At 42.5% G+C, this 16,169-nt stretch overlaps 1 protein-coding gene across 3 annotated transcripts in view; it reads right to left on the reverse strand.

The window, feature by feature from the left end:
• Positions 1-16,169, reverse strand: part of RHOQ (ras homolog family member Q) — a 217,731-nt gene that overhangs the window by 73,606 nt on the left and 127,956 nt on the right. For all 3 annotated transcript variants that reach the window (XM_085612762.1, XM_085612764.1, XM_085612763.1), the window contains exon 3: positions 12,502-12,666. In XM_085612762.1, coding sequence (XP_085468888.1) covers positions 12,502-12,666 — 165 coding nt within the window. The remainder of the gene's footprint in view (positions 1-12,501; positions 12,667-16,169) is intronic.

Below are 16,169 nucleotides of genomic sequence, written 5' to 3' on the forward strand. Positions count from 1 at the left end.
TGAAATCTGCTGCCTTTTGATGGGAATCAAGTGCAATTCTAATTTGATGGGTAAACCTACCACCTCTGGCAAGTAAACAAGTTGTGGTTTCTGAACAGCACCATTCCGAGGCCTCACTGCAAGTCCTGAGGCCCTTTTTCCTTTTTTAGCAAACGACGACGATTGCTGGCCAGCTTGGGGCTGCAGCATAAAAGATGTAGCCAGGATTCTCTGTATTAACTGCATAACCGGCAGTAGATGATGTCTGTCCGTGCCCATTTTGGGTTGAAATCCAAAATCTTGAGGGCAGTGAGGCGCAAGTACAGGATTTTCTTTCTTGCTTGGGCTGAGAGTGAGTCTCGCATATATGGTTGAACTTTCCCAGGGTTATATGACTTATCCAGGGCCAGTGTGAGGGAGTTGTCCCGGAGTGAGGATCGATCCAGTTCAAACGAGATGGTCTGGACTTGGCACTTCATAGCTTTGGCCCAGGCAGAGTAAGGCATTTCGTGAAGGGGCATGCTCTTTGCCTCAATTTTCGGTTGGTCTATTGCTTGATCCAACTTAGAGTGCCAGGGAGAACCCTCTGCCCTGAAAATTAGTTTTAGAAAATATTTAAGATTGTTTTCAGGGGCTCAGTACTCTGATGTAATATTTTATTAGGTTCCCCTGCAGTGCCAGATCCGGTCTGTTCAGTCCTATTTCCAGCCTTAGCCTGGTGTTCCTTACTTGTCTGGGAGCTTGTAGCACGGTCTTGTAAGCTTTTATGTGGGCCGCATTGATGACTATCTCAAGTGCTCCTGGGAAGGCTAAGTGGCCGTAAGTGATTGCTGGAATTAGTTTTGCCCTAAGTACAGTCAGCATGGGTTCTATAGATGGACTTACTAGGTGATGGCTTAGACGTCTGAGTGACAGAATTATTTTGTTAATTCTCGGTGTTAACTCCTTTATGTGTTTGGCTGCTGTGGCCCTCTCCGTCACCCATATCCCCAAGTAATTGTAGGATGGAGCTGTCCTGATTCGGTGCTCACCCAAAGACCATGTTGCTTGTTTTTTGTGAGGGTTTTTACCAAAGATTACTATCTTGGTCTTGCTCTCATTGATCTGCAGGCTGTTTTCCCTGTTGTACACTGCAAGACTATTTAATGCTCTTTGGAGCCCCACCCTAGTGTGGTCCATGACCACTGTATCATCCGCATACTGGAGGGTTCCCAGGGTCAACTTGCCCAATGTCGGTGGTACTAGGCTGGCGTCTTTCAAGGCTGGCCCTAGGTCTGCCGTGATTAAGTTAAATCGTAGGGGGGTAAAAAACCACATCCCTGCTTTAGCCCGGTGTTAGTTTCAATTCTTGGGGTTACAATTGTTGAACTTAAGTTAACCTGGACCCATGTCCCCTCGTAGAGGGCTTTTATTGCTTTTAGCAGGGTTTCCGGGATCCCTCAAGATTGGCGTTTTTCCCACAACAGTCTTCGATTGACTGTCAAAGGCCGTGAAGTAGTCTATGATGCAGCAAAACAGGGGCGGCTTATTACTCAATACAGCTTGCTTCGAGAGGTAAGAGAGCGCTAAGATGTTGTCCATAGTGGAACTGTTTGCACTGAAGCCACTCTGAAAAGGCGGGAGGATATCGTTCTTGTCCACCCAAGCCTCTAGGTCCCTTAATAATAGGCGGGCATAAACCTTAGCTTCAATATCGAGCAGGGCTATGAGCCTATAATTGGCAGGGTTTGAATAGTCTCCCTTCTTGTGTATTGGAAATAAGACCGAGCCTTTCCAGGATTTTGGTAAAATTCCTGTGAAGAATGAATGATTATATAGCTGAGTGAGGATGGATGCAAAAAATGCTGGAGCGGATTTGAAGACTTGGGCGGGAATGCCATTTGGGCCAGGGGCCCCATCTGTTCTTATCGCCCTAATGTACCTAACAGTCTCCTCAACTGTATAAGTGACGGGCTGACTGGGCACTGTCATTTCTTTCTGCTTACTATATATGTATAATCTCAATGTAAAGCAACGCTATGTAAATTAAACTTGCGTGGAGAACCTAACAATCTGGCCTGGGTCTGATTCAGTCATACAAACCACTGTTTTAGATGTCCCAGCATAACCGACAGCAAGTCGGAAATCAGTTATTGGTATTGAAGAAAGCACAGAAATTTTCTGGAAGGATTTGAAAATGACAAAAACATTAACTTCATAAAATAATTTCTTACAAAAGTTATACTAAGATTCCAACTCTTTAATTCTAATTTTAAATCAAATTCAGACAACACCATGGTTGTTTGTGAAATACTTGGACAGTGGCTAGAGAGCACTGTTAGATACCAAGAAGTAATTAAATAAGATGTAAGCAATTGTCTCTACAGACCAACATTGTGTATTTAATATTAACATCTACATCTAATTTTATGATTTTTACAATTAAGTAAAAAAAAAAAATAGGCTTCTCTTCCCCAGAAACAATGACTATGAAAAAGGCACAATGCATTTTAACCATTTTTCCTGAATAGGTAAAATGTGTAAACAAAGATAAGGCGGATGCAGTGGATTAGCATAACAAATACAATGAGATCATTGAAGTGAATTTGGAAAAGAGTAATAAGGCATCAGAAACATCTATCTCAGAAAGTGTTAAGTCACAAAAGCTTGAATATTGTTGAGAATATAGCTATGCATCTGAATGTTTCATTTTACCAAATAGAAATGCGGCATTTGAAGGACTCTAATAGAGTCTATTATGCATTGGTATAGTAGTTGTTTTGCACTCTTCTGTTTCTAGCAGACCATATTGGGTCATGGATGTGTCTCAAATGCGGGGCAGGTAGCAGTACTCATGCAAGCAATACATCTAATAATGCATGCTCGCCAGTGCTCCAGACCGGATCAATGCTATGCTTTCAAGACTTTTAAGAAGGCAGGGTTCAACGGGAATATATTCATTTTCTAAAAAATGTTATCTCAACAATTCAAGGGCCCATTCAAAATGAAATTAATAATGTCATTAACTGTAGATTTACGCCTACAATTTTGGCAAAGTTGCTAATTTCATCTGTTACATAACACCCACAGCCAGATTTACAGTTACTTTCAAGGCTTAAAGGCACATCAAAAGTTTATTTTTTTGTTTCCACCTGTAAATTATTTTTCCATTCAGAGAACCTCCTTATCCAACATGTCCTAAAATAGGTTTATGTTTAAGAATTGTTCACCCTCAAAGACGTACTTACTCTAGCCTCTGCTGCCACTAAGTTTAGGTTTATCAATGACACTGACACAGCGTTGGAATTTGTGGGCATAGAAATCCTCAAATCAAGATTAGCAGAATCAAGATTTGTGAATTGCACAGGCAAATCCAAATAGGGGCCCCATGGAAAGACATAGCTGTGTGTGTACGCCTGTAAGGAGTCTAGTGAATATACTAGGGGGGAACAATTCCAGGGCAGAGACATAGTCACCCGAGTCGCAGTGTCATATAAGAAGGGACCTCGAAGCACTAGGGTACTTCGCATCCTTTCCCCCTCATAGGTGTTAATGTCCCCATCTTTGTCATCCGGAGTGGTGTCACCAGTCCCTGCAGGGGGTGTAGCCTGCGCCTAGATATCCTCACCCGTGTTTTCCCTCGACATTTCCAAGCCTACAGTACCTCTGCCTACCATGCCGCCAATGGGCATCTATGCACCCTCCAGGGGTCTTCTCTGATCAAAGCGCTCTCCCCTGGCGATCCTAAACCGCAACTTCCTTCGCGTGCAGCCGCTGGGCCATCATTGGTATTCCCCGCTTGGCCAGTGCTACGGCGAGATCTACAAATCTAGTGCCTACTGTCTGCGCCTGGGGCCTAAGAATTAACCCTAGTAGACAAGTCTCTACCATGCACTGCAGTGTGCGTCTAGGCTGATGTTGAGTGTATGTATTACTAATTCCCAGAACGGACGCAGCCAATGACAACTCAATGTCATGTTGCCAAAACCGGTATCCAGAACCGAGCATCTGGGGCAAGCTCTCGGCTCCCCTCCCCCCCATATATAATTTGTAGCTTATGGGAGGCCAGGTCGGTCATATGTGCATAATTGAATTGAATATACTTCAACCTCATGTTCTTGGAAATACATTTGGGGTGCGCCAGAATCTTACTCCATTCCGAATCAGAAGGGCTCTGCTCTCCATATGTTTGGGTGTGTAACTTGAGGGCCACTGTTTCTCTCTTTGGAAGGCACAATGTAACTTTTATCTGTCAACAAATTAAGTACCATCAAGTTGTTCAACTATAAAACTTGTTATTCGGTACGAGGTCAGTATAGTTTGCGTGTGTGCAGCTCAGTACTTCATGGTTAACGCCAATATTTATAAACTTCAATATTTTATGTCCTCAAAGTAACATGACTTTGGCTCCCTTGCGAGTTACCGGGAAACATCGAGGCCAGAATGAAAAAATCCAGCTAATATCTCACCATGAGTTAAGGGGAGTTACAAATTATTTCCCCCTGAATGGGGAATAATACATGGACCAGGGAATACTAGGCACAATTCTATGTCAGGACCGGAGGCTTCGGATTATGCTTTACCACTCTATTCGCTTTATTCTGAAAACATACAGCAGCCAGAGAGATTTTATCGTAGCCATGAAAAATAACAATATACAAAAACTACAACTCCCTACAACCAGGGAGGCACACTGCAACGTAGTCCATCTTCTGTGTCCATCATCATATACAAGTTCCTCTGACAACTTCCTCCCATCCTCTTTCTTCGCTGCTTCAGCCAGATGAGTACACGTTTCTGTTTTCTCTTATATTTTTGTGTTTCAGTCATAACGATTGCGCTTGGGGTTTTGTAACTAAGCTGTTGGTTTTCAGGCTGTTTGTTTTTCAGCTCCCCTTGCCGGCCGCGTGAACACGTCTCGCTCCTTACGCGGCCGGCTTCCCTGTTAGTTGCGGCATCATTCACGGCCGCTAGGGGGACTCTTCCGTCTCGTTGCTCTCGCGGCGCTGCTCTTCAGCTGAGGAGCGCGCCGTGAGAGTAACGGTCATTGAGCCTTGCCCCTGCTACCCCACCCTGACGTCCGCATTGCGGATTGTATGCCCCACAAATATTGAACGCCCCGGTGGGGTCTGTAGTGCGGTCTTTTAAGCGCGGATGACGCGCTGATATCAGCGTTGTATGCACCTTGGCGTTTCCCACGCATTGTGCGGGCGTTTCTTGTATTGCTGGGCACATAATTCTTTAGTTCCACTGCCCTTTTTTCCATCAGTGTAGTCTGCAGTTCATCAGACAATACTCATAATGCAACACAGATTGTTAAGTAGTGTTCACTATTTATCCCACTCGTGACCAGGTGCTGAACAGTGTGTTTCTACTGAGCATCTAACGACTCTTGCCACAGGTTAAGGGTGGTCTTCACAATCAATCCTTTCTGTCCATTACTCAGGATTCTATGAGCTGTTCTGTTCTATTATGCACCTGTCAGTGCAACCAATCTCTGGCCTTCCTTCAGCAGATTCCCATATATGCTGTAGTTGGTAGATTCAAAATGGATGCACAGAGTGGGCTCTAAATAGTCCAGTTTAATAATAGCTTTACTTTCGTGAGTTCATAATTCTCAGGTGAAACCCTGGATCTTGTTGTGGTTTCTTAGAATAACTTCAGGAAACCCTCAGGGTCCATGGAAGAGGCACCACGTATCTTCTTAAGAAGTATTTGAATATGACTAGGAAAGTTATGGTTCTTTTAGATAATACAAGCCTTCTTGCTCCTGACCTTCGAATTGTAACAAACCAACCTTTAATTCCTTCTTAATTATTTAATCTGAGAAGCTTTGAAGATGAATGTTTCCTCTGATATCCAAAGCTGGTTTCTTGACATATTTTATCATATTGAAAGCAAATTCATCATCCCTTCTGTGGCAAGATATAATAAATTGAAACTCAGTCATTTCTGTCGGTTATTCACCAGTTTTAGAGCAGAAGGCCTGTGGGTGCCTGATTGGCAGTATTTTGTACAGATGTATATGCAAACCTGGGAGAAAAATCCCAGAAAACGTACTAAGCACCTCTATATGACCTTGCAAACCAATGAAAGAATCAATAAAATAATGCTTAAGACAGAAGAATATTCTAAAATTCCAAACCAAAAGTCTTAGTCAATGACTGTTCCTATAGGCCAGCGTTGTCTGCAGTAAGGTCAGAATCTTGCCAGATTTTCAGGATAAATGCTTACTATTCACAGTATTCTTTATTAACTGAGTGATTACTGAAAATCTTTACAGTATAAAACACATGAACAACTCCCCCCTCCCAACCACCCTTCCCCCATGAGCAACCCGGTATTCAACTTAAAGTAGAGCCATGGCTACATGGACTCTATTTACTACTTTATGTCCCTTTAAAACTTTAATTTAAAAGTGAGTTAAAATATTGGGTCACCACCACCCTTTCACACTTTTACTCCTGTCTGGATCAATGTAAAAGTCCAACAGGGTCATTCCCTCCAAGATGTCAATTGTCATTAATAAAAGTTCTTAGTGTGCCCCCAGAGGGCCCCACATTCACTTTCTGATCCCAGTGTCCGTGCAAAAAAACCCTGGGTTAGGTGACAACTGACAGGGTTAGGGCACCAGATGGTTTTCATTACAGAATGACAGGGACCCTGAAATCTGCTGCCTTTTGATGGGAATCACGTGCAATTCTAATTTGATGGGTAAACTTACCAGCTCTGGCAAGTAAACAAGTTGTGGTTTCTGAACAGCACCATTCCGAGGCCTCACTGCAAGTCCTGAGGCCCTTTTTCCTTAGGGCCGGGCGCAGCAAACGACGACGATTGCTGGCCAGCTTGGGGCAGCAACATAAAAGGTGTAGCCAGGATTCTCTGTGGTAACTGCATAACCGGCAGTAGATAATGTCTGTCCGTGCCCATTTTGGGTTGAAATCCAAAATCTTGAGGGCAGTGAGGCGCAAGTATAGCATTTTCTTTCTTGCTTGGGCTGAGAGTGAGTCTCGCATATATGGTTGAACTTTCCCAGGGTTATATGACTTATCCAGGGCCAGTGTGAGGGAGTTGTCCCGGAGTGAGGATCGATCCAGTTCAAACGAGATGGTCTGGACTTGGCACTTCATAGCTTTGGCCCAGGCAGAGTAAGGCATTTCGTGAAGGGGCATGCTCTTTGCCTCAATTTTCGGTTGGTCTATTGCTTGATCCAACTTAGAGTGCCAGGGAGAACCCTCTGCCCTGAAAATTAGTTTTAGAAAATATTTAAGATTGTTTTCAGGGGCTCAGTACTCTGATGTAATATTTTATTAGGTTCCCCTGCAGTGCCAGATCCGGTCTGTTCAGTCCTATTTCCAGCCTTAGCCTGGTGTTCCTTACTTGTCTGGGAGCTTGTAGCACGGTCTTGTAAGCTTTTATGTGGGCCGCATTGATGACTATCTCAAGTGCTCCTGGGAAGGCTAAGTGGCCGTAAGTGATTGCTGGAATTAGTTTTGCCCTAAGTACAGTCAGCATGGGTTCTATAGATGGACTTACTAGGTGATGGCTTAGACGTCTGAGTGACAGAATTATTTTGTTAATTCTCGGTGTTAACTCCTTTATGTGTTTGGCTGCTGTGGCCCTCTCCGTCACCCATATCCCCAAGTAATTGTAGGATGGAGCTGTCCTGATTCGGTGCTCACCCAAAGACCATGTTGCTTGTTTTTTGTGAGGGTTTTTACCAAAGATTACTATCTTGGTCTTGCTCTAATTGATCTGCAGGCTGTTTTCCCTGTTGTACACTGCAAGACTATTTAATGCTCTTTGGAGCCCCACCCTAGTGTGGTCCATGACCACTGTATCATCCGCATACTGGAGGGTTCCCAGGGTCAACTTGCCCAATGTCGGTGGTACTAGGCTGGCGTCTTTCAAGGCTGGCCCTAGGTCTGCCGTGTATAAGTTAAATAGTAGGAGGGTAAAAAACCACATCCCTGCTTTAGCCCGGTGTTAGTTTCAATTCTTGGGGTTACAATTGTTGGACTTAGGTTAACCTGGACCCATGTCCCCTCGTAGAGGGCTTTTATTGCTTTTAGCAGGGTTTCCGGGATCCCTCAAGATTGGAGTTTTTCCCACAACCGTCTTCGATTGACTGTCAAAGGCCGTGGAGTAGTCTATGATGCAGCAAAACAGGGGCGGCTTATTACTCAATACAGCTTGCTTCGAGAGGTAAGAGAGCGCTAAGATGTTGTCCATAGTGGAACTGTTTGCACTGAAGCCACTCTGAAAAGGCGGGAGGATATCGTTCTTGTCCACCCAAGCCTCTAGGTCCCTTAATAATAGGCGGGCATAAACCTTAGCTTCAATATCGAGCAGGGCTATGAGCTTATAATTGGCAGGGTTTGAATAGTCTCCCTTCTTGTGTATTGGAAATAAGACCGAGCCTTTCCAGGATTTTGGTAAAATTGCTGTGAAGAATGAATGATTATATAGCGGAGTGAGGATGGATGCAAAAAATGCTGGAGCGGATTTGAAGACTTGGGCGGGAAGGCCCTTTGGGCCAGGGGCCCCATCTGTTCTTATCGCCCTAATGTACCTAACAGTCTCCTCAACTGTATATGTGACGGGCTGACTGGGCACTGTAATTTCTTTCTGCTTACTATATATGTATAATCTCAATGTAAAGCAATGCTATGTAAATTAAACTTGCGTGGAGAACCTAACAATCTGGCCTGGGTCTGATTCAGTCATACAAATCACTGTTTTAGATGTCCCAAAATAACCGACAGCAAGTCGGAAATCAGTTATTGGTATTGAAGAAAGCACAGAAATTTTCTGGAAGGATTTGAAAATGACAAAAACATTAACTTCATAAAATAATTTCTTACAAAAGTTATACTAAGATTCCAACTCTTTAATTCTAATTTTAAATCAAATTCAGACAACACCATGGTTGTTTGTGAAATACTTGGACAGTGGCTAGAGAGCACTGTTAGATACCAAGAAGTAATTAAATAAGATGTAAGCAATTGTCTCTACAGACCAACATTGTGTATTTAATATTAACATCTACATCTAATTTTATGATTTTTACAATTAAGTAAAAAAAAAAAATAGGCTTCTCTTCCCCAGAAAGAATGACTATGAAAAAGGCACAATGCATTTTAACCATTTTTCCTGAATAGGTAAAATGTGTAAACAAAGATAAGGCGGATGCAGTGGATTAGCATAACAAATACAATGAGATCATTGAAGTGAATTTGGAAAAGAGTAATAAGGCATCAGAAATATCTATCTCGGAAAGTGTTAAGTCACAAAAGCTTGAATATTGTTGAGAATATAGCTATGCATCTGAATGTTTCATTTTACCAAATAGAAATGCGGCATTTGAAGGACTCTAATAGAGTCTATTATGCATTGGTATAGTAGTTGTTTTGCACTCTTCTGTTTCTAGCAGACCATATTGGGTCATGGATGTGTCTCAAATGCGGGGCAGGTAGCAGTACTCATGCAAGCAATACAACTAATAATGCATGCTCGCCAATGCTCCAGACCGGATCACTGCTATGCTTTCAAGACTTTTAAGAAGGCAGGGTTCAACGGGAATATATTCATTTTCTGAAAAATGTTATTTCAACAATTCAAGGGCCCATTCAAAATGAAATTAATAATTTCATTAACTGTAGGTTTATGCCTACAATGTTGGCAAAGTTGCTAATTTCATCTGTTACATAACACCCACAGTCAGATTTACTGTTACTTTCAAGGCTTAAAGGCACATCAAAAGTTTATTTTTTTGTTTCCACCTGTAAATTATTTTTCCATTCAGAGAACCTCCTTATCCAACATGTCCTAAAATAGGTTTATGTTTAAGAATTGTTCACCCTCAAAGACGTACTTACGCTAGCCTCTGCTGCCACTAAGTTTAGGTTTATCAATGACACTGACACAGCATTGGAATTTGTGGGCATAGAAATCCTCAAATCAAGATTAGCAGAATCAAGATTTGTGAATTGCACAGGCAAATCCAAATAGGGGCCCCATGGAAAGACATAGCTGTGTGTGTACGCCTGTAAGGAGTCTAGTGAATATACTAGGGAGGAAAAATTCCAGGGCAGAGACATAGTCACCCGAGTCGCAGTGCCATATAAGGAGGGACCTCGAAGCACTAGGGTACTTCGCATCCTTTCCCCCTCATAGGTGTTAATGTCCCCATCTTTGTCATCCTGAGTGGTGTCACCAGTCCCTGCAGGGGGTGTAGCCTGCGCCTAGATATCCTCACCCGTATTTTCCCTCGACATTTCCAAGCCTACAGTACCTCTGCCTACCATGCCGCCAATGGGCATCTATGCACCCTCCAGGGGTCTTCTCTGATCAAAGCGCTCTCCTCTGGCGATCCCAAACCGCAACATCCCTCGCGTGCCGCCATCGGACCATCATTGCTATTAGCCGCTTGGCCAGTGCTACGGCGAGATCTACAAATCTAGTGCCTACTGTCCGTGCCTGGGGCCTAGGAAACAACGCTAGTAGACAAGTCTCTACCATGCACTGCAGTGTGCGTCTAGGCTGATATTGAGTGTATGGATTACTAATTCCCAGAACGGACGCAGCCAATGACAACTCAATGTCATGTTGCCAAGACCGGTATCCAGAACCGAGCATCTGGGGCATGCTCTTGGCTCCCCTCCCCCCCTCATATATAATTTGTAGCTTATGGGAGGCCAGGTCGGTCATATGTGCGTAATTGAATTGAATATACTTCAACCTCATGTTCTTGGAAATACATTTGGGGTGCGCCAGAATCTTACTCCATTCCGAATCAGAAGGGCCCTGCTCTCCATATGTCTGGGTGTGTAACTTGAGGGCCACTGTTTCTCTCCTTGGAAGGCACAATGTAACTTTTATCTGTCAACAAATTAAGTACCATCGAGTTGTACAACTGTAAAACTTGTTCTTCGGTACGAGGGTCAGTATAGTTTGCGTGTGTGCAGCTCAGTACTTCATGGTTAACGCCAGTATTTATAAACTTCATTATTTCATGTCCTCAAAGTAACATGGCTTTGGCTCCCTTGCGAGTTACCAGGAAACATCGAGGCCAGAATGAACAATTCCAGCTAATATCTCACCATGAGTTAAGGGGAGTTACAAATTATTTCCCCCTGAATGGGGAATAATACATGGACCAGGGAATACTAGGCACAATTCTGCATGTTTTTCTCCCTACCATGAGAAAGGAATTGCCCAAATCTGCATACATTTCACCCTGATTAAAGGAAGTGGTAAATGGTGCATGGACTTTTTTTTCTTGGCTCTGTGTGGATGGAGATGGGTGATAGTTGGCAGGAGGGCAGAGTTTCGTTTAGTATTGCTGAGGGAAATCTCTTCTGCACCTCAGGTCACGAAATTATTTGGTTCAGAGTTTGAGGACCAGATAATTCTGGACCTCGACACCCTTAATGTGCTAAACCAAAGAGTATTTATTTCTAAAAACCTGAACTGCCATCCAGGCGGAAACAATAATGTCTCTACGATTGAAAACAGGAGAAAGAAGATCAAAAACAAGATAAATATGTGCTTGATTTATTATATCAGTGTTGAGTGACGGGTTTCTTCTGTGGGTTTTCATTATCTCTATCCACCACACAGTACCCCAAGTCTGCACTGAGCCCAGTAGCGGTCCGTGTTTGGGATGAGTGGTGAGGCGGGAGAGGGGGCATAGGGGTCCCGAAGGGAAGGGGGGCAAAATGTAAAATAATGAAAATCTTACCTTAAGCCGGCCGCATCGTGCTCTTCTGCTCTGCTGCTTCAGACAGGCACAGGCTCCCAGAATGCCTTACGGCCCATCCTGAAGCTGCTCTCATATGAGAGCAGCTTCAGGATTGGCCTGAACGCCCTCAATTGGACCTCCAGGACAGACAGGGAGTCTGTGCCCGCTTTCTCCAACCCAGCAATGCAGCTGGGGTTAGAGAGAGGTTCTTTGCACATGATGGTTTGGCCACCCTTAGACATCTGGCCAAATCATCATGCACAGTGAAGGCGGTGCACTACCACTCCCCTCAGTGCCCTCAACCCCCAGGCCCACCCCCAAGATGTGGCGGGAAAGGAGATTTTAAACGACACAAGTGTTGTTTTTTTCCGTTCCTGCTGTTTGTTGGGGGAGGGGGTGACATTCCTCCACCATAGCAGAGGATCCGCCGCTGACTGAGCCTCATTTTGAGAGTTACACTCATTTTAGCCTACAAAAATGAAGTGCTTCCCCCTGCTGCCATCACCGTAAACTTCCAGAGCATTGCATTTGACTGGAACTCTACCTTTGCACCAGCCATTTTACTATCAGTGGACACTAATCAAAACATTGAAGAGCTATACAATGATAATACTGCACAATAACAAACCCATGCATATTTCTCCCCGATTAGTCCATTTATTTGCCTGAAGGGTGGCATGTGGTCAACACATCAATCTGTGATGATGCATCATATTTAAAAAATATAATTTACCAGTGCTAAAACAAATCCAAAAATGACATTCTTGTTGATATGAAGATGTCAATAGATTGAAACAAACCTGGGTTCCTATCAGCAGGAAAGGTATGTTGGGTGCATATTCCTTCAGTTCGGGGACCCATTCCTCCTTTACATTTTGGAACGAGGCGGGATTCACGACTGAGAAGCAGATGAGGAACACATCGGTCATAGGATAGGACAAAGGCCTTAGACGATCATAGTCTTCCTGCAAAAGAGCATTATGTTATATACAACTCTGCATTGCCTAAAGAACAAACCAAGATTACTGTAAGTAACAGACAGCTACAACTGTTGTCAATGGTAACGGCAACATTTCCGTGCACACACATTACACAAACGTTACTGGCATTTTAAGACAGCAGATATCAACATACGTCATGACACAGACAATGTAAATATTTATCACAAAAATGATGTTGTAGCCACACAGATAACAAAAAAACAAGACTGTGCATTAAAGAATTTTAATCAAATGACAACCGAGAACAAACTCTTTACCTACTATTGTTTACTTCCAGTGGGTTCATAACATAGAACAATCGATAGAAACTAGAGGGGGTGTTTAAACTTTCTAATTTTCTCTATCTTAGCGTGTGACCAATAGAAGAATATGAGGTTTCAAATATATTGCGAGGGTACTTGTGATTGGTGGCCCCCAGCTCAAAAACCATTCTGCATAAGATTGCACAGCGTGTGATAAAATACCGACTGCTGTTTTTTGGTCTTGGCTACAGGTAAGATGTCAAAGACTTACTGTTTTTAATACCAATACTATGAGTGAACTTTTGGTCATTCTACTTCTTATCATGGGTTGGCTTTCTTGTCAATCTCCTTTTCATGCTTGTTATTTCATGTCTTTCCTTCCTCTTCTTCTGTTTTCCCTATCCCTAGCACACCACTGTTTTACAGTGTTTGATTGGATGAGTGGTATCCTTTCACTTCTTACACTCAGGGAACTACTTTTTCCTGCAGTGCTCCAGGGGAATGCATGCAGTCTTTTTTCTCTCTAAGTTGTTTACTTGTTTAATTTGACATTTTTGCCCCTCCAGTGCAGGACAAAGTTACTCTTAAATCCCTATTATAAAGACCATTACAATTTCAGGAAATTAGCCTTGTCCATACTTTAACAGCACTGTCTCGCTCATCTTTTCTCTCAGTGCTCCCCTGTCTGCCTCCTCCATTTTTCTTCCCCTTTCCATTCCCTGCCTCGCTTCCTGTTTTTTTTCAAGAGCCCAACAGCAACAAAGTGCTACTTGGTCACTCACTGGTTTTTGTGCTCTCAGACACTTTACTTCATCTTTTAAATTCACTGTTTCAAAATGGTTCTCTGCTACTTTGGAACGGTAAACTCAAAATTCCAAAATTGCAGCTGGTGCATGACACATACCCAACCATGTGGACGCACTGGCAGACATATTTGTTGGCTTTTCTTTATTGGAAAACCCATTCCAAAATGGCCATCCATGTATCTGCATACATGTACAGGTGTTTTGTGCATTGATGGTGATTTTGGAAATACATTATGCCAATGCAAACAAGCACCGGAAAAGCCAAAACCTCAGGCTTTCAAAGGAGAAAACGGCTAACTTTGCTAATGCTTGTTTCTTAAAATGTTTGTCCGAGGCATTAGCAGGAAGCACATATCTAATATTAGTAAGTAAAGTTCACAAAACAATAGTTGAGTCTTACTTTATCAAGTTATCTCATTATAACAGAGAAAGATCATCAATGACAATACTACCCATGGATGCCTAATTTAAAGATGGAAAGGGGGCGCTATAGAGTAGGATACTCTAAGAATCTGCCATCTGTGGTTATTATGGATCCCTGGTTGAACTACTATTCCTCTGTAACCTGGCATCCATGCACCATCTCCCCCGGATACGTTACTCTCCTTTATCCTAAGTAACCTCTGTAAACCTCATGGATGCCCAGATGAAGAGGTGATGAACCCAGTTCAAACGGACATATAGGCTTCTGCCCTCCGCCGTAATGTAGAAGCAGAAGCCTACCCACGAGTGTGCATCAACAGTAATTCAACTGCTGTGATATTGTAGAGATTCATCCACAGGCAAACTAATGTGCAACTGAAAATCGATCACATTGGAACACAAGAAATGCTTCTTTGCTAAACATTGCTCATTTAAGAAGTGTACAATAACTGCAGGAACTATAATAACTTGAAGTCTTTAACACCAATGAAGTGAAAACCGAATCATATCCCTGGCCAAATATGAACCACTTTGAACTCTGTAGTGGCTTGTAACATGACAGCTTGCAATTACAATATATGCAAACAGAGAATCTAATTTAAAACAACCAGCCACTTCTGTTCAGTTTTACTTCCTCCTCTTTAACATCTCTAAAATTACTGGCAAACAAACGCCATCATGGCAACAAGACAATTGCAAGCCACGTACTAATGGGTCCTAGTTGCTACTTTCTTGCTCTTGTGTGAATGGTGGTTTATGTAAGTGGTGGTAAGTGTCACTTAATTGTTGAAATGCTATGTTTGTGCCTGCTGTGTTCTGTCACTCAGACAACTGTATACACGTGTCACTGTTTGTTGTGGTGTGAATCACGATCAGGTACACACTGAGGCAGAGTTTGAAACGAAGGAGGCTCATTGGTGCCGGGATGGGTCATGAAGTGCATGTAATAAATAAAGTGGACTAGATGTCAGGCGTCATTGGGCGCCACTGGGGTGCTATGTGATGGGCAGTCAGCCATTGCAGTATAGCCCCACTACATCACGACATTAGGAGTCACTATATCTCAGTGACTGCATCGAGAATCACATTACAGTTAATATTTCACATCGGAAGTCACAGCATCACAGGAGATATTACATCAGTGAGAATATGTGAATATTAAAATATATTTTATGTTACCTCCCTAACTTTTACAAATATATTAGAAAAAATGAGAATGTGGGGGGATTTACCTACCAATAAGACATAAAAAGTAAAAGTATTAAGACTAAATATATAGAGAATACATGGAGAGAATCCCTGAAATGTTGGCTTATGGCTTGCATTTTGCGTTTTATCTCGTTATCTAGGGCTTCTTCTATATTTTGTCATTTGCCTTTTTCTTTTATTACCTATTTCTTTCATGTTTTTTTCTTCATGTATTTGGGCAAGTATTACAATGTTTCTTGTGTTTTTATATGTATCTTGTGAACTGTACAAGTATCTTGTTTTCAATTTTGAGGGGTACGGTGCCCACTGCTGTTTTGGTTTTTTACCACACTGTACATAATAAAGAAATACAAAATAAAAATAAAGTACGTGAACTACTCGTGCCCTAAGGAAACTATAATCAAAGCCCTCTCCATGCACTGCTAATTACCCCACGTATTACATCACTCATTACATCTTCTATGGCATCACTGATAATATCACTGCACCATCTGCTGTAAAATTATTGATGAGAAAACTCTGCATGGCAAGGGGTGCAAGTTATAGTTACCGTAGGGCACGAGTTATAGTTACTTGAGATAACTCTAACTAGAACTGTATAACTGCTGAATTTCTATGGTTGTGTACGTGTACAATCTGAACCTAACTAGAACGTCCCTGTAACCCATGGTCTTTACAATTCCAGGAGGGCCCAGTCAGGAGGATATATATATATATATATTTATTCAATTTTTTTCACTGAAAACACCCAGTCAAAATCTAAGTTCTGCCTGGGGGAATTTAAATT

Source organism: Triturus cristatus, chromosome 6 (assembly GCF_964204655.1).
Source record: "Triturus cristatus chromosome 6, aTriCri1.1, whole genome shotgun sequence".
Lineage (NCBI taxonomy): Eukaryota > Metazoa > Chordata > Amphibia > Caudata > Salamandridae > Triturus > Triturus cristatus.